Here is a 23,067-nt window from a genome sequence, read left to right on the forward strand (position 1 = left end):
GGATGGTTCACAGGAACACCGAAACATAATGGATGGTTCACAGGAACAGCCGGAATTTGAAAACTACAATTAAATGGCAAAATTTGACCTTTCAAATAGCAATACTGCCTTTATGGAATTTGAACCTGAGGCTCTCACCTCGGGAGAGAGAGCTATTTCTGTATTTTATAATACACAAGGCCAAGGACATGCCAGTCAACCTGTACATAAAAAAAACCAAAGGCTGTCAAATCAAACAATTGAGGTCCGTCCACTGTCTGAAAAGCTAGGCTGTTGAGTACTAGGTTCCTTAAAAATATTCCTTAATACTTGAAGACAAACCTTGGGGTCACTCCACTAAAATTTAATAGTGGTTGAACCTGCAAATTGAAGAAAATGTAATGCTAATCAACTGATGAGTTTCAAGCCATCTCTACATATTTAAACCACTTATACCTCAAGCTGAAATCATATCAGGAAAGGCTTTGAATTCAATGTTCCTTCATTTGCAGAAAAAACACTACATTCAAACTCTGTCCTTGGTGTAATCGATTGTTTGTCTTACCATTTGAATTATATAAATAACATGTGAGCATGCGCAAAAATTAATGAAGAGTCAAAGGCACCCAACCGGAAGAGGTCCCTCCACTTAGGTTTAGTGCAGTAAAGAAATGTTTGGCATTTTGTGTTGGTCGATCAAGTCAATTGAAGCAAATGATGAGCTCCAATTCGCCGTCCCTCAACCTCTCCACTCGCAGTGGAATAATTTTGATTATTAAGAATCTTCTTAAAGGACCTTTTCTTTATAAAAAAAAAATGGTTTCCTGCATATGAGGAAGTCCCCATCGATCCTTTGGCACTTTTAACACTCAATTTTACACAGAAAGGCTGCTACTGACATGCACAAGTCACAACCAGTGGACAAAAACATTTGATTCTCTGTCGTGCTAGGCTGTAAAATGAACCTGTGTAGATACAAGGAATCTGTCATGGACATTCACCACATGGTTTTTGACTAATTTTCCTGCAATTAACTGAATTCCAGAAAGGCCTAGAACAAAAATGGAGAGGAGATTGTTTTGGGCCATATGTAGTAATATAGAAGGAAAAAAAGTTTTGTTTTTCAAGTATGAAACTAAAGCAAAGTGAAGAAGATACTTTGGTTGTAGACCTATTTCTCCCTCGTGGTTCTAGCTCTATCTATAGACGAGATAGGGATGTGCATGGTACTCGGATCGGGTTTTGACCCGACCCGACCTGATAAGGTCATATTTTTTCTTTTAAAATCTAGGTTCGAGTGGGGTCATATCGTCTTTTAAGAGAGGGGTTATCGGGTTCAAGTCGGTTTCGAGTTAGACATTAAAAATATTTGATCCGACCAGACCTAAGATATATTTATATATTTTTAATATATCTACAACAATGTCATTATATATATATAGATATATTAGGGTTTCTTTTTTTTTCGCATTTTCATTTCTACTCTTCTGCCGTTCCAATAATCCTCCGCAATATTTTCCTTTGCTCTCTCTATTATTTTTATCACTACTTTTACTTTCCTTTGCTATGTGTTTTTTCTAGGAATGGCAACGGGTCGAGTTCGGGGCGGGTTTTGCTCGCCCCGTCCCCGAATCTGAAATGAATTCCCGTCCCTGATTCCCGACGAGTTTTTTATCGGGGAGCCCCGTCGGGGATTTTTTTTGCCCCGTTCCCGAACCCGACCCAAAATATTATACCCGAATCTGAACCCGAAAATATTTTATATATAATTAATATAAAAAATATAAAATATTATATATATATATAATTAATATAAAATATATAAAATATTATATATATATATATAATCGGGGCGGGTCGGGGCGGAGATACCTTACCCCGAACCCGAACCCGACCCGATATCATTCAACCCGACCCAAACTTGACCGAATTTCGGATTTCGGGTCATATTGCCATCCCTAGTTTTTTCTCCTCTATCTTATCTTTTAGTTGTCATCTTCCTTTGTTCTTTTATTTCTTCTAATTCTTAACTATTTTTTTATTATTCATACTCATTTATTCATAATTAAAAAATTATCAAATATGTTAAAAGAGATTAATATTAGCCAATTAGGCCCATATCCACGATGAAATTGAAATAGCAAGCCTTTTAATTGAGCTATATTGGGCTAGGCTGGGATAGGTGACTCAAATCAAGTCCATGACTTTTTAGAAAAGATCTCCTTTAATGTTCAAGTTTAGAAATGTGGAACGATGTTTACTTATATTGGTTTTTGAGATAAGACAATTGATTTTTTTCAATAGAATGCGATTATTATAATGTAATATTTTTAATTATTAATAGTATATAAAATTTTACAGACATAATTACAAAATTAAATTTGTTATTAAAAATAATATTTATTTATTATTAAAATCGTTTGATAAATCATATTATTTTTTTAATCGGACAGATAGGCCACAACCCAATTTCATATGATTTTAAACTTAATTAAATAATTCTACAAATATATTTTATTTAAATTTAATTATAAAAATATTTAAATATCAATATAGATGTATAAGTTAAGATTCAATTCAAAATTAAAGATAATTACTTTTATTTTCTATTTTTAATTTTAATCTTTTATTCTCGTTTATTTAAAATTTTAAATATATATAAATTTCAAATTTTATAACTGATAACTCTAAAAATTCAAATTTTATTCTCGTTATATTTCTTCCAACACAAACTCCCTAGAAATGTTTAAAATAAATAAATGATTTTATATAATTTTAGTATCTTTTAAATAAATAAATAATTTATACGAGCCAAACGACTTTGACCGTTAAGAGAATTTTTATTTTCCTTAGAAATGCAAGATCTAAACACCGATAGATGTATAAGCATTTGCAGGATGACACCAAGATCAGGTCCACCTCCAACGAATATTTATATTCTCAGCAGCGAATATTTAAATGATAATTAACCATAATTGCATATTGTATTTGGTTTCTGGTTAATCGGGACAAGTGTTCAAGTAAATTGAAATTCGGTGGATCATTAAAATAATAAAAATATAAGAAAAATTATTTACGTAATCTAAATCGATTCTATTACGGAGCTTTACTCAGAGAAAGATGTCCTTTACACATTTCGTAACAAAGGCGTCAAGCTTAAATCTACGAACTCTCCCTGGTCTCTGGTTAAAGAAGCTATGAGTAACATTGTGCACTCCATACAAAAGCAAAGTACGACATATAACCTGGACGTCGTACTTCTGGTTCCCGACGCTGGTTTGAATCAGTAATGCCACCTTTCCTATCTTTCCCCATGGATTTTACCTTAATGACGTGGAACTGTCAGGGATGCGGTGGGATGAAATTCCCCAAGGTCTTTCGGGAATATAAGCATGATCATACTCTCTCTAAGGTCGCTCTCCTCTCGCATTTGTGGTAGTAAAGCGGACCAGCTAAATGCAACCAAGACGAACATCTACTTCTCCAAAAAACATAGTAACACAATTGAGAAATTCTATAAGTAACAGCTTTGGATTTGTCGAAACACATGATCTAGAAAAGTACCTTGACGTACCACTCATTCATAAACAATCTACGTACCAGCACGTTATCCAAAGTGCCCGAGACAGGTTGGCAGAATGGAAAACGATAACACTTTCACTATGGTGCTAGCAAAATCAGTACTATTTGCCATCCCATACTATGCCATGCAGACAAACCTTTTACCAAAAGGAATTTGTAAGGAGATCGAACAGATAATACAAAACTTCATATGGGGTCGGACACAAGGAAACGGGGGAATCAACTTGGTAGAATGGGAAGTTTTATGCAACTTCAAGGTAGGAGGCATGGTTTCAAACATCTAGAAAAGAAAATTAAAGCTTTCTTAATGGAGATCGCATTCAACCTAGTTAATAGAATAGACAAACTTTGGGTTTAAATATTACGTATGAAGTACAAAATAAAGGAACAACTACCGGAGAATGTACTACGCACCAATTGGTCACCTTTGGAGAAGCTTAAATATAATCTGAACTGAATTTCGTACTGGAATCATTTGGAACATAGGCAATGGAGAACATGTTAGGTTTTGGAATGAAGAATGGATCGATGACATTGGACTACACCACAATTATTGAAACAATCCGACTATGACAGATAATAGCCATACCAAAGTCGTTGATATGGTAGCTCAAAGAGGCGAATGAAGTTGGAATTTCCTTAAAAACTTACTCCCTGAAGAGGCTATTACAAGGAAGAGAGCAATCCTACCACCTCCGAAAGAACGGCCAAGCGATACACCAGGATGGAAAAGGACTCATCACAAACAAAGAACGAGTCAGACATCACATGACAGAAGACTCGTGTTGCTGGAATTGCGATGAAAAGTTTGAAGATACGAGCCATATTACGGAAATGCCCCCAAGCTTACGCAAGCAGGGAAAAGCTCATTCCTCGGAAATGCCCCAAGCTAGGACTCATCACAATCCCGAACGGACTTCAAGAACTACCCCAACCCCTAGTGATGGTGGAGGCGATAGTCCAGAATGAAAGCAAAGCCATAGTTTAGTTAATTAGGTTACTATCTCATTTTCCAAGAAAAAAATTTGGAGGGTTATTCGATGATTTCATTGATCATGATTGTTAGAATTCAAAAAAATTCTTTTCTAATTGTAGCGTTTATTTAATTCAATTGTTTTACGTGTTAAAATATCTTTCTTAATTTTTGTGTAATAAATAAAAAAGTAAATTATTAATAACTTACTTATTCTTTTTTATTTTTTGTTATTTAGTTCTATTTTTCTAAATCATATCCAATGTGTTTACATTTTAATAGTTATGTTAAGTTTGATCATTCACCTACAAAATAATGATGTGATATAATATAATAATTGTTTGTCCTAAAATTTACACGTTTTATCAAATTAATTATAATTTAAAATAATTTAACAAATATTCAATATTTGAAATGATATATAGCACTATTTTCATACATATTTAAATACCATATATAATATTATTTTTATAAATATATTAAAATTGGCCGGCTAAATTACCTTAATTCTGAGTTCAAAAGATTTTAAAGGAAATTTGATTCGACTTATCTAAAGTTCATTTTATATAACTATAATTACATTAGATTTAATCAAAATTTGTTAAATTTAAATATTTTTATATTCCTTAATTTATATTTACCAAATTAATATTATTCCTCAAATTAAATATTCTTTTATGGAAAGTATTAAAGATGGATGCATGTGTAACATGCAAAATGTCCATCAGAATCAATCATAAAGATTGATAAACCTAACTGTCGCGCCGTTATGGCCCTTTATTTATTTTTATTATGTCCTTGTAGTTTTACGCTCACCGCTCGAACGTCGATGAGAGCCAAAACCCTAAAAAACATGACTTAATTTAAGATTAAATCTTTCAAAATTAATTAAGATTAAAAATTATAAAAATAAGAAGCGAAAAAAATTATTATTAACAAATATAATATTTTCGATAACAATATAATTCTTTTAATTTGTGAAATTGAATGCATTATTAACATATAGCATATATGTGAGGTTTTAATCATATTTTAATCAATGGTGACAGAAGAAAATACCAATGGGTTTATATTTTACTGTAATATTTAAATAATTCAAATCTCTCCTCAGTTTTAATTTTGAATTAAGCATTAATTGGAGATTTGAGTAAATACAAATTTTCCGCTATATTAATTGTATAATTGATTCAAATTTAATCATAAAACATACTTTAAGAATTTATTATCTTAATCAACAATCTAATTGATACAATAAACAAATCCTAACATGATATTTAATTTTTGAAAGATAATTCAGAAACGTAAATCAGAATCAACCACCGTGAGAAACCCATCTACTAATGTAAATTACGTATCCAAATTCAATAAACATTGAAGATCAACGGACCGAAAAATAAAATCGAAAAATATATCAAAAGAACGTGTTATAATTATTGTTCACTTTAATACCTAAAGTTTATTTTTTTTTAAATCATACTTAACATTTAATTGATGTTTCATTTTTGTATATTGTCGTTAAAAACTTAATAATGATATTGACATGTCACAGTAAGATAATATTATGCCATCATTAAAAATAATGTTGTGTCAATAGTAATTAATTTTCTAACAAAAATGTATAATTTGAAAATTAAACTAAATGTTAAGTATGTTTTTAAAAATAAAATTTAGATATCAAAACAGAATAAAAAAGTAATAATTTAGGTATTAAATGGTAGCTTACCCTATTATTTAATTAGTTTAATGCTTGGTGTATTCCGTTACACTTTCCAGATTCCCGTTACGACGCCGTCAAGTTCCCCGTTACAGATTCCCCGTCGCTGTCAAATGGACCACCATCACCCACAACCCACCCCCTTCAGAACAGCAAAAGAAAATCCTCACCGTTCAAATGTACCCTCCCTGCTCTTTCTCTCATCATCACCATCATCATCATTATCATCAAAAGCCAACAAAAAGCAGAAAAACGAACGCTGCAATCCAACAAAAACGAATTCTCTCTCTCGCTCTCTAAAAGAACGAAAAAAGAGAGAAAAGAGATCAAAGAATTTTACATTCCTTTTTTTCAATTACGAGGAGAAAGTGTAGAACACTCGGTGGAATTGCAGTTATGGAGCTAGTTGACGTTGGAGTACAAACGAGAGCCATGTCCGCAACTGGAACGGTTCATAAGAAACGCAGAAGATTAAACAACGACGAACAAGCTGATTATAGTAAAGTAACTTCTTCAACGAACTCAATTACGTCGTATATCCAGTTGAGAAGTCGGAGAATTTTGGTAGATCACCATCGTCGTGAAGGAAATCCGTGTTTGAGCGTTAACACGGATGATGATGATGAAGTGTCATGCTCCTCATGCAATATCGGATCGAGCAATAAAAGGATCAATGTCGAGTTGCCAGATCTGGAGGTGAATTTCGAAACTTCCTTATTTATTTTAAACGTATAATAATTAAGCTATGTCGTTATGGATTATGGGAATTTCGTTTTGTCCCAGCTTTAATTGCTTCTACTAAATTCTAGATTTTTTTCCTGAATTTTTGCAGGACGAGAGTATTGAAGTTGAAGCATCCACGCATTTCAGCAGCAGCAGCGAGAGGTAGCGCTTACAACTATAATAATATGTATATTTTATTTTTTTTAATATTTAAGTTACTGTAACTTGATGTTTATGAATCTTGAATTCGAATTTAAAAAACAGCCAACCATTTAATTTTTTTTCCTTTTTCGGTTTTAAATTCTACTTTTCTTTGTATACTCCGCTCAAAATCTGTTACTGTTTTGTGAATTCTAGTATGAGAGAAACAACGGCGTTGAGTGATCTCCGAGCTGAACCAGAAGACCTGGATTCAACGTCGAGGTCATCGGAGACGAACTCTCGCCGTAGATCAACGGTAGAGAAAATGCCAACCGAAGCTGAACTCGAAGAATTCTTTGCTCCTGCCGAGAAAAAACTTCAAAAACAATTTGCGGAAAAGTACGTTCATGCACATTCGCCTTTAAAATGATATAGATTTTCTTTTCTGCTGTTACATTTTCTTAGCAACCATGCGGCAATTTTGAAACTAAATGGATTTTTTTTGTTTACTGTTATTAGGTATAACTACGATATTGTGAAAGATGAACCGTTGGGAGGGCGTTACGAGTGGATTCGACTAAACCCATATGAACAAGAAGTCAAGCAAACGATAATTTATTTAGGCCACGCGATTTATCTTAGGTACTGCCACTAATTTAAAATTTTAGTTTCTTGTTTGCATTTCTAGGGTTTTCTTCTATGTATAGAATGACGAAGAAGAAAACGAAGCTTCTTTCGAAGAGCCAAAAATGAGGGGAAATCTTCTAAAATCCGTGTCTGTTTCTTCAGCTAAATTCTGCTTGTTCCTCTCTTCCTTCTTTCCCTGGTACGGCGCCACTGCTTTCGTCAGTTATAGCTGTAATTCTTTAGTCTGTAGTTTTCTTCATTTTGCGTTAATTTAATAAAACACTAGCCGAAAAATCTCTTCTTTTTTATTTGCAAGTAATTTTTGTTTGGATATTATCATGAAACTGTTAATTAAGATGAGGGGGCACAAAAGATGAATGAAGATCAGGAAGAGTCAATGGTGCCTGATGTGGAGCAGAGAAGAGATAACTGTACACGCGCCATGCTAATTGCTAAGTATGTGAGGAACACTTGTTTTGTATTGAAATCTTGATAGTAGGGGCAAATCTTATCCCAGATCCCCAATGTACGACCACAATTCATTTCCCATTTTTTATTGGAGTTTATCGGTGGGTGGAAATTTTACCTTTCTTGGAACAATAATTGTAGGGGTATTACAGAAAATATAATTTTAAAAAAACTAAAAAGTAGTTTTAAATAAAGAATTTAGTTAATTACACGAAAGACCCCCCAAACTATGGTCTCTTATTTTAAATTTTCCCTAATCATTTTATATGAATCTTCAAACTATGTCTTCATTCTAATTGGTCCATCAACTATAAAACATTTTATATCGATCATCAAATTATCCATATCATTCAATTTTGATCCTTACGTTATTGTAGCGTTAATTCTACTAATTTTTAAAGTCTTGAGAATTAGATTCGATTCTGATATTTATTTGATTTCTTTTAATTGAGTAGTTCGAGTTTGTGTTCAAATTTAATTATTTATATATTATAATATTACATATTTAATTATTAATAATTTTATATATTAAATTAAACTAATAAAATTAAAAAAAATCCACCCAATAATTTAATAATTAATATAATATTTTTTAATAATATAAGTTTTTTTAAAAAATAATAATTAAAAAAATTAAAAATCGGGTACCCGATTGCCCGAATTATGAGTACCCGTAAAATCCGAATACCCAGATACCCGCAATATCCGAGTCAAGACACGAGCTGAAAAATCTAATATCCGAAGACCCGGGTACCTGGAACTTCTGGTAGGGTACCTGGAACTTCGGGTAGGTACCCGGAATTGAACACCCCGAAAAAGTAGTCTTGGTGTGCATTAACTATACATATTAAGGATGCATGAAGATCATTAAATACATGTATTACTATCAGTCTCACATTCAAAGGTTTCTATCTGGTTTGATGAAAGCTTAGAAAGTAACTTGGATCCTGAACTAGTGGGCACAAACTAAACTTTTAAAGTGTTATTGAATCCCAAATTAAGATTAGTATGACCCAAAAGCTAAAACACATCCTTAAGCAAATGGTAAACAGTGGTGCATTAGCTGTCACATTCATTGCCAATCCTCCACCGTCTCACCTCCCTATGTAAACACTTACCAGCATGTACCTATATCTTGTTTCTCATTTTTAGGGTAAACTGAGCAAATGGTCACTAATATTTAAGTAAGTTTTCCTTTTCACCAATAATGTTTCAAGAGTCACAAATCAGTCACTAACATTATCATTTGTTACAAATTAGTCACTCACCATTAACTGTCGTTAACTGGAGTGAGAGAATATACAACTGGACCGTTTAAACCTTACTTGGATTGAGTTGACCGCTACATGGAGTGTCAAATGCTGAAAATAATAGCATGGGTTGTTGCTTCATCTTCTTCCTCGCTTTACCATGGGTTCTTGCTTTACCATTGACTTCTAGCTACCGTGTGTTGTTTCATTCAATTATGTTTTTCATTGACGCCCTGTGCTTCATCAATTAGCTTCTGATTCGAAAAGAAATTTGCTTAGAATCCATTCTTCTTGTTGTTGTTAGAATAAGAGACAAAAGCTAAGCCGAGAGCAACATTTTTCTAACGAAAATCAATTTTGATTACACTCACTACAAGAAAATATACCTTTAATGACTCACGAACAATGACACACGCTAATTTATGACTTACAAAAACTGTGTCATAAAAAAAAGTCATGTTTCTTAAAATATGAACGATTTATGACTTACAATAATGTGTGCCATATTTAATAGTCATAATCCAAAAAATTTACAAAACACGGAGTACACTTTTTAAATGTGTGTCATCTTTAAAAGTAGTATTTTAATTTCCCCCCTATTATTTTCATCTTTTCCCGCTTCTTCCCCCTCGATAATTATCAGTTCACTCCGCATGCTTCCTTTTTTCTCTTTTTCCCTTTTTCCAAAATGCCATCTTCTCCAACAAGATCATTATGTTCTCTAAATCCTATTGCCCATATGCCATTTTTCTCCATTTCTTTTACATTTATAGTTTCGTTTCAACCTTTCAATGTTCATAATTTAGAATCAGGATAGCGTAATCAATCTTGTTTCTACTTTTTGACTTAATGGGTATTTCTTCAAAAATATAATTGAAACTTCAATTCTTGGGGGTTTTGTGATTAGATAATATGGTGGGCTGCTCCTAATTCTTTCGCTTTTGTCTTGTTCGTAGGTATTGCCTTCGTGCCAAGCGGGTTTTCAGTGAGCTAAATGAGAAACCTTATGTTGTAGAGCTTGATCTTCGAGGTATCTGTGGATATTATTCATCTGCTTCTGATTCGTTTATTGTGTGTGTGTGAGTAGAAAAAGAGTAATTTTAGATGAAGTGTTGACTTGTTGAGTTTTTGTTTTAGATGATGGAGGTAAAATCCAGTATGTTCTTCTGGATTTGATAGGTCGAAGCACTGTTCCACAAGTGTTTGTGAATGGCAAGCATATTGGAGGCTCTGATGGTTAGCTACTTTGTGTCCATAGTATTTGTTTTTCTAGATATTAGACATATATATATATATATATATTGATTTCATTTTTCTTATTTCTTTCTGACTATTCAGATCTCAAAGTTGCGGTCGATGATGGTACACTGCAAAGGCTTCTAGCTGCAAGTTGATGAATTGTTAGAAAGAAGGAAATACAATAATTCGATTTGATTCGTTAACTATAAAACTGCTCGAGGATTAGAGAATCATATCTGGGTTGTGAGTTTTGTTAGTTCACAACAAGATTTCGATGAGTGCTCTGTGATAATGGCATGCCCTTTGTGAGGTTATCTTATATTGCTTCATCGTTATGAAGGACTCTAGTTTAGATCTTAAGTACATTTTAAATGTAGATGAGGGAGGGGCAATAACCTCATTTATCTTTCACATTAATCTATACTTCACATTAATCTATACTTCTGTTGGTGGATCCTTTTTCTCTAACAAGCGGATTTTAGGAAGTCCATGTTCATAAGATGCGCTTCTTCTGAAATATGTCAACATGGGTTTCCTATATAATTTTCAAATAAAATGTCTTCAACTATGCTTCTGAATGATCTATTTTATGGTTCTTTCTTGGTGTTAGCATTTATGTGTATGACAAATCAGAAAAATGAAGATATTTGATTAATATTATTTGAACTGACTGCTGCTAGTGATATGGAAAAAATACAGGAGACGAAATCCAGTTGTCTGAAGATGGAGCATGCAAGTGATTGGATGGGTGCTCAGCTGACCGGATAGATTTTGGTTCAGGACAACATTCCTGCAATAGATGATTCTCCCTTTACAATATCATGCAAAAAAAAGTCCATAACTGATCTAGCTTTATTAATTCATTACTTGTGATAGTTAGGTTTAGGTTACAACTAAAGCAATGATGTTTTTTTTCGGTTTCAATTTGATTAGGAATGAACTTTTCGTTTACACAATTCATTCTCTCCATTTTTACGTTATTTATTTCTTATTGCAATGGGTGTTGTCTCCCAAGTACTTCAATTTCCCGTTTCCTATGACGTTGACAATGATTCACATGGCATTCTCCGGAATCGTTGCATTTTTCCTTGTCCGTGTTTTCAAGGTATGACTGACATGCAACTAACTTCAATTTCTTTTCCATATAGCATTGCTAACTATTGTAACTAATGTCTTCATACTAAACTGTTGAATGCTAAACCACATACTCCCGTCTCAACAATATATGCAAATGCAACTAGCTGTAGGAATGCCAATTAAGTTTGTCACAATAAAATGTGTTTTTTTGTTACATTGTCCCCATTTCTAGAACTTAGTGGTCTCTTTATGACCTGCAACTAGCTGTAGGAATGCTAATTAAGTTTGTATTCATTCTCTTTATGTCTTCGCAAGTGGTTTTATAGAGTGCTAAATGCTACATTTTTTTTGGTATATCAGCTGGTGTTTCCATAGATGATAAAAATTGGCTGCCAATTTTCCCAATTATACATCATGATATTGCTAATGAGATACTGGTTCATGCTCAGAGGCTGCAATATCTTGCATTCGCAAGTTGGCTTGGTGTGTAAGTTTATTTTTTGGCTTCTTATTGGATTTTTATGTACTACTCTTCATTCCTGACTTTTTAATGTAAATTGTTACGCAAAAGATAAACTTTATTGAATTTAAGTTTTTGCACTGAATTTTATTGTTATATTAGGTGCAGTTTGATAAAGTGAAAAATTAAGTGCTAAAAAGCTAAGCATTGAACTGTACTGCATCTGTGGTGTTTTCTTTTAAGTTAAATGCTTTAAATAAAGTATGTGAACGCTAAGTTGAGCTTTCTCCCATTAATTTAGTTCATTTGTTTTTATTGGAGCATGACTTTTAGTGCTTAGTTGACGTTAAGGATAGAAGAAAGAAAGAAGGATAACAACTATATGGGCAGAAGTGAAAAATATTGAAGGAGTATTACACTTTCATGTAAAATCTACTGAATTATAATTCAAAGATTGAATAGTTTCTTGCACAATTGTGTTGCTGTTAGAATTAAAATATATATCCCATATATTATCTTTAGCTTTAATTTACTAAGAATAATCATATGTTTTATAATGTGTTATCTGATTATCTCTGTTATTATTAGATCCTGATATTTGGTATTTATAATTTTCAGTTTTATATAGCATTATAGTAAGAAATCCAAGAAGTTGGACGAGGGGAAAACAATTCATGCTATACATACTAGTTTTTGGTCAATACTTAGTTGAGAGAACATGAACTGAGCATTACTTGTTTACAAATGTATTTGTATACCAGTTTATACATGAAAGTAGTGACGAAGAGTTCTGATTTTTCAATTATTAATTGAATCTGTCATTTATTTTATTCTCTAGTCCTTAAAGTTTTCCTGATTTAGCAAGCATTTAAAAAGAGGTTTTTTCCCATTTGTTTGCTTAGTTTTCTTGCGATGTTAGTCATGTTGTTGATGAGCCGAATTTTTTTTGAAATGTCCTCATTTTAAGTTCTAGATAAAGATTAAGTGACTTTTTTTTGGGCTGCTGGTATGTCAAGGACTCAAAAATTATAGAACATATTGACCGAGATGTGAAACGCACTAATCCAGACATGAACTTCTTTTCCGGAAACTCGCAGCTTGCAAAGTCTAACTGGGTATGCATTTTCTTTCTTGTGATTTTGTTGCTTAACCCTTTGGACTCAAGTTTTGATATGAGAAACAAAGCCATTTCTGACTTATACCTTGCTCATTCAGGATGAATTGAAGGACATATTAATTTTATTTGCCAAGTTAAATCCAAGTATAAGATATGTTCAAGGGATGAATGAAATCTTGGTACCTCTATTTTATGTATTCAGAAATGATCCCGATGAAGAAATCTTGGAGTGCAAAAGGTTGGGTCTTGTGGTAACATCTTTATGATACAAAACCATCATATTTCAAATGTGGTTCCCTATTCTTTGTTTGTTACTTAAGATATGTTTAGCTTATGTTTTTTTTAATGTTAGATAAGTTTAGTTTTTTATTAATATGTTAGGAATATACCTTGTAGTTTGCATTTTCTATTGCCTGGTTTATTCTTTAGATCATTAATTAAATGTCAACATGCTGCATATTGAAATACACACAGGTTGTAGAATCTGATGTTTTCGATTTCCATATTGTTGTAGGCTAGAGACTCAAGATTTAAGTGTCAAATGTGCTGCATATTGAAATACATACGGGTTACAAAATCAAAACAACAAACTCTGTTAGTATGTTTTTTATTAGATGTTGTAGCTGCTAGAAAATTATAGACTTTTCATATTCCTTTTTTCACTCGGTAGGAAATTTATTAAGGATGTTTGATGCCTTTTTTTTATCAGGAATCTTGAAGCAAACCAATTTTCGGGCCCTGTACCACCTGAACTTGGGGATTTAGTGAACTTGGAATCTTTATAAGGAAAAACTCAATACCTTCTTCTTCTTCTTCTTTGTTTAATATTTTACGATTCTCTTAATTTCTTGTTAAATTAACCTTGATCAAATGATTTGTTTTCATGCTCATTGTAATTTCAGGATGCTCTCCTCCAATCAGTTAACTCGGAATTTACTAGTGACGTTTAGTTTACTAAGAAATCTAGCTAACTTGTAAGTTTCTTCAAATTTTCCTCTATTTTAAACCACGTATCTAGACACGTTCATAGGATCAACACTAATGTGTTTGCAAATATTGAATTTATCTATTGTGCAAGAGGATTAGTGATATAAATAGGCCAAGTCAGGATTTTCCTGTGCTCAGAAACATGAAACGCCTACTGACATTGTATGTTTTGTGCTTAAATTATAAAATATTTTGAAGGTTCCATCTATATATGCTTCATTTTGACAGAACATAATCTAGTTATATTTGTATAGGGTTTTGAGGAATCTTATGTGACAAACTTTATTATGTCGTGATATTTTGTATCGACATATGATTACAATATTTTTGATAACTTAATATGAATATATTGTATGCAAATAGATTGCTTATATATAATATGATATATATATTTAGTATTATGAGGCATTAAATGAGATTTAGTTTGATTATTTGTCAATCTACAATATATATATATATAATTTACGACATACAATCACGCCACACGAATGTGTGTCATCTTTTATAATGGCGTGTGCTTCAATGATACGCAATGTAAGTCATAAATGCATGTTATAAATTTATGACACACAAATGTGTCGTCTTCATTTATGACGGGGGCTTCAATGATGCGCAATGAGTGTAAAAATTATGCGTCATAAATGCGCGTCATAAATTTATGACGCACAATTGCGTGTCATCTGAGATTCATGTCGGTGGCTTCAACGACAGGCATTAATGTGTCATCTACACCCATAAATGACGCGCAATGCGCGTAATTAAAGGAGTTTTTTCTTGTAGTGACTTTTTTATCCAACGATGAGCTCGCCGTTCCGATTCTTTGAAAAAAGAATCCCTTTTTGGTTTTTTGTTTTCTACTATTTTGAGTTCGGGATATGGTTGTTAATGATGAAAATTGCGGCATTTTTACAGGCGGATGACGTGGCGAGCCTTGAGTGGCTATCTCATATCGTTGATGATTCCTTCTCGAAACACTTTGCGGCGGCGTATCGGACCGGAATGTTATCGGAAAAGCCCAAGTTACCAGGCAGCAATTTGCCTAAACTGGAAACACCGGTTACAACTTGTTTTAAAACTATAGTTCCGTCCAAAGCAAGAAGCAAGCGCGGTCGAAGTGGTGGCCGTGTTTGGTCTCTTGTCACTTCCCCTCGTGCGGAATCCCCTTCAAGTTCCACTTCGTCATCTTCCTCTAGCCCTTGGTTCGTTTACTCAAGCAGCATCCCCAGTTCAACCTATGAACCTCTTCTTCTATAAGATTTATTGTTAACGGACTAGCCCTTCTAGTTCTTCTAATTTCTATTTGCTTGTGTTAACTACCCAAGAAAGAGGGAGAAGATGAAGCAACAACCCATGTTATTGCTTTCAACATTTGTGGCGGTCAACTCGGTTTAAGTAAGTTTTAAACGGTACAACTATGTATCACTCTTGCTAACGACACTTAACGGTAATTGATCAATTTATAACAAACGATATGTTAGTGATTGATTTATAACTTTTGAAACATCAATGGTGAAAAAACAATTTACTCAAATATTAGTGACGTTTACGTAGTTTACCCTTTTTTTTATAAGCATCAATGAATCCAAATACAAACAATTTAAACAACGACCAGATAGTCTAACATCCATTGCTCCACATTAGAAACAAGTTCTTCAACTGCAAACATTTTGTACAAACAAACAGCCAGATACCCATCTCCTTGGAGATAAAATGCACTACAAAAACCTACTTCTGAGACCTCAAATGAAGGAGGGGGAAAAAAAGAGAGTTTAAAACACGGCCCCCCCCCCCATTAAGCCATCCTCAATCTTCCATTTTTCTTTCTGAAAAATGCCCCACATTTCTACAAGTTCTACCTTCCAATACTGTGAATATACCCCAAACTCCCCCATCCCTAGAACGTGACTCTTCTTCGCCCAAATGGTCCTGCAACAAGTAACGTTAATGAAATTAGATCAAACCAACCCTAAAATTGTTAGCTTTGTAAAGGAGAAAAATGGGTTCTTTGCTATCACCTATGGATTAGTCTTGGTAACATGGGTGTCCTGGTGAAAAAAACCTGATCTTTTACTTCTAGAAATCCCTTCACTCTTCTCAGCTTTTCTGGAAGTAGCAATGTGATTCCCCTTGAGACTCAGAAACCCCTTCCACCTAGTGGAAGTGGAACCCTTTGGAGGCCTTAGTGTCACATTATCTTCATCGTCCCCAACAAGAAGCTCTTCTCTCAAAGTCCCTTGCATTTGGTTCCCACCGTTATCCTTAAACGGAAAAAGCTTTCCCTTAAAGAAAAGCTCATCGGCACTTATCATGGAGTAGTTCGACACCGAGAATTCGAAGTCCGACCACACCGGAGCCTCCCTGGAGCTCATCTTTTGTTGCATAATCTGCCGAGTGTCCACAAAGTCGTTCGAGAAAGAGATTCTTGGGCTCATTGGGGCACAGTGGTGATGACGACGACGACTTCTTAACTCCGAGTTACTATTTAATCAGAAATTACATTACTTTTTCAATAAGTATGTTGTACTCAGGCATCGCTAACTTATTATTTTTTTTATAAACACCAACTTATTATTTGGATCATAGTATTCGATTCAATTTTTATTAAATCTTAATCAATTTCAATGTGTATGATCTTTAAGACATCAACATAATAATAATAATATCAATTAAATTAAAACTTGAAAACTATTCAATCTAATTTTTAAAATATCATAATATTATACATTAACAACACCTATTCTCAAAACCAAACTCAACTGTTACACTCCTAGTCACCTGCATTACACTTTTAGGGTTTTCACTTTCCATACTCAAAAGGAAAAAAACAAAAGACAGAGAACCAAAATGTAAAGCCTATACAAAACAGTATCTCACAAACACAAAATATACAAAGTTTTAAACAAATTGAACTCCAAAAAGGAAAAAATAAACAAAAAGCACTTCCAAGTACTTAAACACTAGATAAACATCAAATTAATTCCCCATCATTACTGATATTAATCCCTGGATTTTACTCTCTTCTTCATCTTCATTTCCATTAATACCAGTGAGCTCTCCAGCTCTTGTTGCTTGGACCAGCCAATCCGTTCGAGCCACAACTACGACCATGTAAATGGCACACACAAATTGGGCTGCAAGTAGACCGAACCAAAGTCCCAATAAACCAATATCTACAAAAAAGCCCATTAAAAGTGCAACCGGCAATCCAACACCATAGAAAGATCCCAAGTTTATGTTGCCACCCAAAGCTGGTCTCGCGCTCCCTCGCAACACCCCACACCCGGTTGTTTGCGGGTAGTTCCCTAGCTCACACAGCCCCGCGACCGGCATCACCATTGCGGTAAACAAGGATGTAACCAATATCTGTCAAGGCGACAACAACAGCTATGCCTCGAATCCCAAAGCTAAGATGGTAGACAAGGATGTAGTTGATGGGAGCATGTAAAGCGAGTGAAAAAGCAGCAGTGAGCATAAGAGGAAGAGTTACGTTTTGGGTCCTTAGATAAATCCTAAGAGGGTTTATAATGCATTGGAATAGCAGATCTGGGAGAGAGAGTGCCAGATAAGTAGATGCAACAGAAGAGATATCTGGGTCTTGACCAAAAAACAGAAGGATGGGTTCGATGTTTAGCCACAGTACTGAAATGGGCAAACAGGCTAATATGAGAATAGCAATGGTACGTTGTAAGGTTTGGCCCATAAGAGGCCATTGTTTGGCTCCACAGGCTTGAGAGGAAATGGCTTCCATCCCCAGTGCAAGGCCAGAAATAACAGAGTAGCAACTGATGTTTGCGATGCCAATCGACATAAAACCTCCTGCCAATGCTTCTTTGCCCAATTTCCCCATGAAAAACATGGATATGGCTAATTTTCCATAGAGAAGAAGACCGGTAATGATCATAGGCAGAGCTATGGCATAAAGTTGCTTGATCTCTTCAATCACCTGAGAGAAAAAACAAAAAAAAACAAAGACAAATAGATATACTTTCTTTATGGGGCATTGGGTTTATCTCCTTTCTTCAAAACCAAGTACAAAGAAGAAGAAAAACAAGCAATAATGGCGTCACTGTCGAACTAATTACTTACCTTTGAAAGCGATGGTGGAAAAGCTTGACCTTGGCATTGCAAGGAATCTTGTTCCTCAGTTGAAACATCATCATCCTTAACATCATTGATATCCTCATTGACCAACAAAGGAGCAGTAGTAAAACTGTAAAAATCCTGAACTCCCTGATCACTCATTGTTCTTAAAATCTAAACAAAACATGCAAACACAAGAGAGGAAGCTTCTCTCTTTTGCAGCAGTGTAAAGGTAGAGATTAGTACCGCTGGACTGGATTCTCTTTTTGTTTTGTTGTTTTATGAGGAAGAGAGAGAGAGAGAGAGAGAGAGGTTAAGGGGGGCTGAGAAATGGACGAGTGTGGGGCGGAGGCGAGGCCATCATGCGGGTGGTTCGTCGTTTTGTTTGGCGTCGGTAGGTACACTATAATGGCTCCATTCTAGAAACAAAACAAGGTGCTGAGTTGAGCTGAAGCCTAAGCTTTTGCTTGGAGAACAAAATGGTGGACTGGCAGTGGCAGTGAATCAGTCTTTTCTCCGAATGCCAAGCATGGAAACCTATCGAACAAACACAACATATATTATTTGAAAAGAAAAATGCTCTGTAAATTACTACTCATCCCCTTCATAAAAACTTCCACTCTTTTGTCTCTCGCATGGGTGTCCGTAAAATGTAGACGAGACAAATTGGGTCAAAATACTATTCAACTCGATTTAAATTAAAAATATCTATTGAGTTGATAATATATAATAAAATTCATACATTATACAAAATAATGGAGTATTTTGATTATATTAAAATTATATAAGAATTTATATTTAATGTACCGCCAACGAGTCTCAAATAATTTTAATAAAAATCAATCTTTTGATTTTTCCGTCACTACAAACGTATTTAAGCAATTGTCGTTTTATTAAGTCACAGAGAAAATGCATTTTTTTGTTTTTCTTCTAAAAGAATATGGTATTGAGATTGTTTACGGAGAGTGCAGTTGGTTTTTAAGATCGCTTCGGTTCAATCTTTTACTAGCTAGCCTCGATGAAGTTCTCAGACGACGTAATCTTTTGAATCGGTGTCCTCGGTAACATTACATAATTTGAATTTTATTAAAGTTTTATAAATTAAAAGTAAAATGCAACTAAAATAAACAGATGGATAAAATTATACATATCGCGTAATCTATATAAATGTACTACAAATACAATAAATATAAAAGATTTGCCAGTCGTATAGCAATTACAAGGGTAAAAGAGAAAGAATTGATACCAATGCATACCTATTTTCATTTATGCCCATATATATTTTCTGATTGTATTTACCAAGTTCGTGAAAATTATGACTCCTAATGTATCATATTAATAATTAAAATGATGTCATCCACACATTTTGTTCAGTTTAAGGCACATTGCATCGGTTGAAAGCCTTCATTATTTCTCCCCACCATAATCCCTGCTTGTCCCCAAATGACCATAGTATCAGCCATTTCACTTTTACAATTTTTTGTGCGTCAAATGTCATTCCAATGTGATAAAACTAGAAAGATGATACATTTGAGGTACACTATGATCCTAATTGTAGTGATATAACAGGGAAATATACTTTTAGTCCTCCCTCAACTGTCTCAACAACATCAGTCCATTCAATGGGTCAAATCGGATCACGACTGATCCTTTTTTATATAAAATGTATTCGCTTTTTTCTCCAAAAATCATATTTTTCATTTAATATTTCCGATCAGGCACCGTTCATATTATTTTTTTGATCTAACACCCTTTACAGAAAGGTGTGCCTCTGCAGCGCGCTTAACGTTGATTTGGCGTCACGTAGGGTAAGACGCGCCCCGTGAGGCACGCCCCCTGTTAACTTCCTAAAAATGCTACTTTTAAAGCATTTTTCACTTAAGTTATTGTTTGTTTAAAAGCTCATTTTAGTCATTTTAGGATCATATAGTTGCATATAGTTGCATTTGTGGTGGTTGTGCTATTTTATTTCTTAATGGTGCTGTTTGAGGGAAAGGTGCAGTTTGTCTATGGTGTGCAGGGAATAGTAAGAAAAAGGATTCTTTGGGAAGTAATGCCGCGGCATCACACGTTGCTAAAGCAGATTGAAATGCCTTGGCATTTCTGGCGCAGAGAAAGACAAAAAAATATTTCTGCATAAGGACAGTTAGCACTGGACAGCTGTCTCTGCACGTGAAGGACTGCTGTAACCGCCTGCCAGAGCTGCCAAAGGACCACTGCAACTTGGAGGATAAAGTTCATGCACAACATGTGATTCTAGGGGTATGAGGGGTATTTTGCACCCAACAACCTCATCATTACCCCTAGATATTTTTATTATATATGACACCTCATGGGAGAGAAAAAAAGAGAGGGGGGACAGAGAGCACACACATAGAGCAGAAAAAAATCATATTTTTATTTTCTCTTTTTCTTTCTTCTTCCTTGGGATATTCCTCCATTGATAAAGCTCCAAGGAGTGGCAAGCTAGGTGCCGGAAGGAGCTAACGAGCTAGGTGGTTTGTTGTGGTCGAGAGGAGACCTCCGGTGGCGCGTCGAAGGCTTCTTCTCACTTCCCTTTTGCTGCTATTTTTCTATTAATTTGTGGGTTGTTGGAACGAATATTTTCATGACTTTGTGTTTGGATATTTCGAACCCCACCATGAACTAACTTATTTGGTGGTGGTTGGTTGAACGATTATTTAAACTTTATTTTTAGGGTATATTTAAGTTTATTTTGGGTTCTTTATTTGCTTTGCTTATGAATGCTTCACCATCTAGGCTTGTAAGAGGCATGAAAATGTCCATCTCTTAGATGAAGGTTAGGTATTCGGAAGAATCCTAAGCTAAAAATACTTGTAAGTATTCGGAAGAAACGCAAGATAAGATCCTCATAAGCAATGGATTATGGTATTTTCAAGGGGCTTTGAACCGGCTTAGGAATATTATAACTTAATCCCTTAGATCTTGGAAGAGACTAGGATAGGATTTCAACGACTAAAAAGGGTGTCTTTATCAATAGGGTAGGCTGTCCAACATCGTTGAGTGAGAGCAGATGCCTTGGCATCCTATTCTGTTAGGTTCTTTTGAACACCTTAAGAAAGCCCTGTCGAGTAAGTAAAGATGAGATATCTTAAATATACTTGAGAAATAAGTTTAGCAACCTTAGACCAATCCTTACCATTCATTTCATTGGAAGCTTGTCACGTGAGGATTATTCTCTTCTTATTTTATTTATTTTATTTATCTTTTTATTTACTGTCTTTACCATTTTTCATTGCCTTGACATTTCACCATACTCAATATTAAACATCCATCATTGCCACTGCATTTCCATTTGCTACACCATCACACCATCAATCCGCATCCACCAGCATACACATAAACATTGCCGTGACATTTGTATATATCAAGACTAACTATACTTAGATAATTTAGTGCGTTGCTTTGGTTAGACTTTCGTAATTTCACCCAATCCATGTGGAGACGATACTCACTCATCATTATATTACTTGAGCGATTGTGTATACTTGCACATTATTTGCGTATATTTTATAGTACTCACAACACGCGAACAAGTTTTTGGAGCCGTTGCCGGGGATTGGCAGCCTGAAGTTATTTAGTTTTGCCAGAGCATTTTATTTTGTTTTGCATTTTTATTTTTTGTATAGTTTACTTGATATATTTGTTTTATTTTTCAGGTTTATTTAGTGTATGCCTAGAAGAAATTCTGAAGAGCCTTTGGAACCAATAGAACCTGAGATTGAAAGACTCTTTAGAAGAAGAAGACGTGCTAAAGGAAATATGTATCAGATTGGAAACCAAGGCATTGGTCAAGATGACGGAAATCAGAATGCCGCGGCATTAAACAATGCTGAACCTGCTATCAGGCCTCGTGTTATTCGAGATCATTTAAATCCGATGCTGGATGATCTGAATCTTGGGATTGTGGTACCCGAAATTCAAGCTGCACATTTCGAGCTGAAACCAGTCATGTTCAACATGTTGAATTCCATTGGGCAGTTTGGGGGTATGCCAACTGAAGATGCCAGGCAGCACATTCATAATTTTCTGGAAGTTTGTGATTCTTTCCACCAAGAAGGAGTGCATGAGGATTTTCTGAAATTAAATCTTTTTCCGTATTCATTGTGTGACCGAGCAAGAGCTTGGTTGAGTGGTGTACCAGCCGGTTCGATGGAATCATGGGCTGATCTTTGCAAGAGTTTCTTATTGAGGTACAACCCACCAAACATGAATACGCAGCTAAGGAATGAAATATCATCTTTTCGCCAGGGCGACAACGAATCCATGTATGAGTGTTGGGATCGTTACAAGAGTTTGCTTCGAAAGTGTTCAAATCATGGTTTTCATGATTGGACTCAAGTAGTCATGTTCTATAATGGAGTCAATGCACCCACGAGGATGTTACTGGATGCCTCAGCAAATGGGGCATTGCTAGACAAATCACCTACGGAGGCGTTTGCTATCTGGTACATAATTGCTAACAATGATTATCAATTTCCTTCCTTAAGACTTGGGAGTGGGAGGAGAGCACCTGGAGCATTCGAGTTAGAAGCCAAAGATTCGGTGTTCGCTCAACTCTTTGCTATTACTAATATGTTGAAGAACTTACAATGTTCCACTGATGTGAAGGAAATAAAAACAACTAAT

General features: G+C 34.6%; 3 protein-coding genes and 1 pseudogene across 3 annotated transcripts; 3 read left to right on the forward strand and 1 right to left on the reverse strand.

Moving 5' to 3' along the window:
• The first annotated feature begins 6,414 nt into the window (after positions 1 to 6,414).
• On the forward strand, positions 6,415 to 7,855 carry LOC120173262 (cyclin-dependent kinase inhibitor 7-like). The gene is made up of 4 exons (XM_039180475.1): positions 6,415 to 6,944; positions 7,081 to 7,133; positions 7,329 to 7,511; positions 7,632 to 7,855. Exons 1-4 carry the CDS (start codon positions 6,645 to 6,647, stop codon positions 7,765 to 7,767), a joined length of 672 nt encoding a protein of 223 aa, XP_039036406.1. The 5' UTR covers positions 6,415 to 6,644; the 3' UTR covers positions 7,768 to 7,855.
• Positions 7,856 to 8,112: 257 nt separating this feature from the next.
• Positions 8,113 to 10,851, forward strand: LOC120173240 (glutaredoxin-C3-like). The gene is made up of 4 exons (XM_039180462.1): positions 8,113 to 8,195; positions 10,414 to 10,487; positions 10,595 to 10,693; positions 10,796 to 10,851. Exons 1-4 carry the CDS (start codon positions 8,113 to 8,115, stop codon positions 10,849 to 10,851), a joined length of 312 nt encoding a protein of 103 aa, XP_039036393.1.
• An 841-nt stretch (positions 10,852 to 11,692) lies between these two features.
• LOC120173241 (GATA transcription factor 5-like) lies at positions 11,693 to 15,591 on the forward strand. Its single transcript, XM_039180463.1, has 4 exons — positions 11,693 to 11,801; positions 12,134 to 12,247; positions 13,266 to 13,348; positions 15,250 to 15,591. The coding sequence occupies exons 1-4, from the start codon at positions 11,693 to 11,695 to the stop codon at positions 15,589 to 15,591; spliced, it is 648 nt and encodes a 215-aa protein (XP_039036394.1).
• Positions 15,592 to 17,310: 1,719 nt separating this feature from the next.
• On the reverse strand, positions 17,311 to 18,616 carry LOC120173264 (annotated as a pseudogene).
• Positions 18,617 to 23,067: the final 4,451 nt, after the last annotated feature.

The sequence above is a fragment of the Hibiscus syriacus genome, unplaced genomic scaffold, assembly GCF_006381635.1.
Source record: "Hibiscus syriacus cultivar Baekdansim isolate YM2019G1 unplaced genomic scaffold, ASM638163v2 tig00111942_pilon, whole genome shotgun sequence".
NCBI lineage: Eukaryota > Viridiplantae > Streptophyta > Magnoliopsida > Malvales > Malvaceae > Hibiscus > Hibiscus syriacus.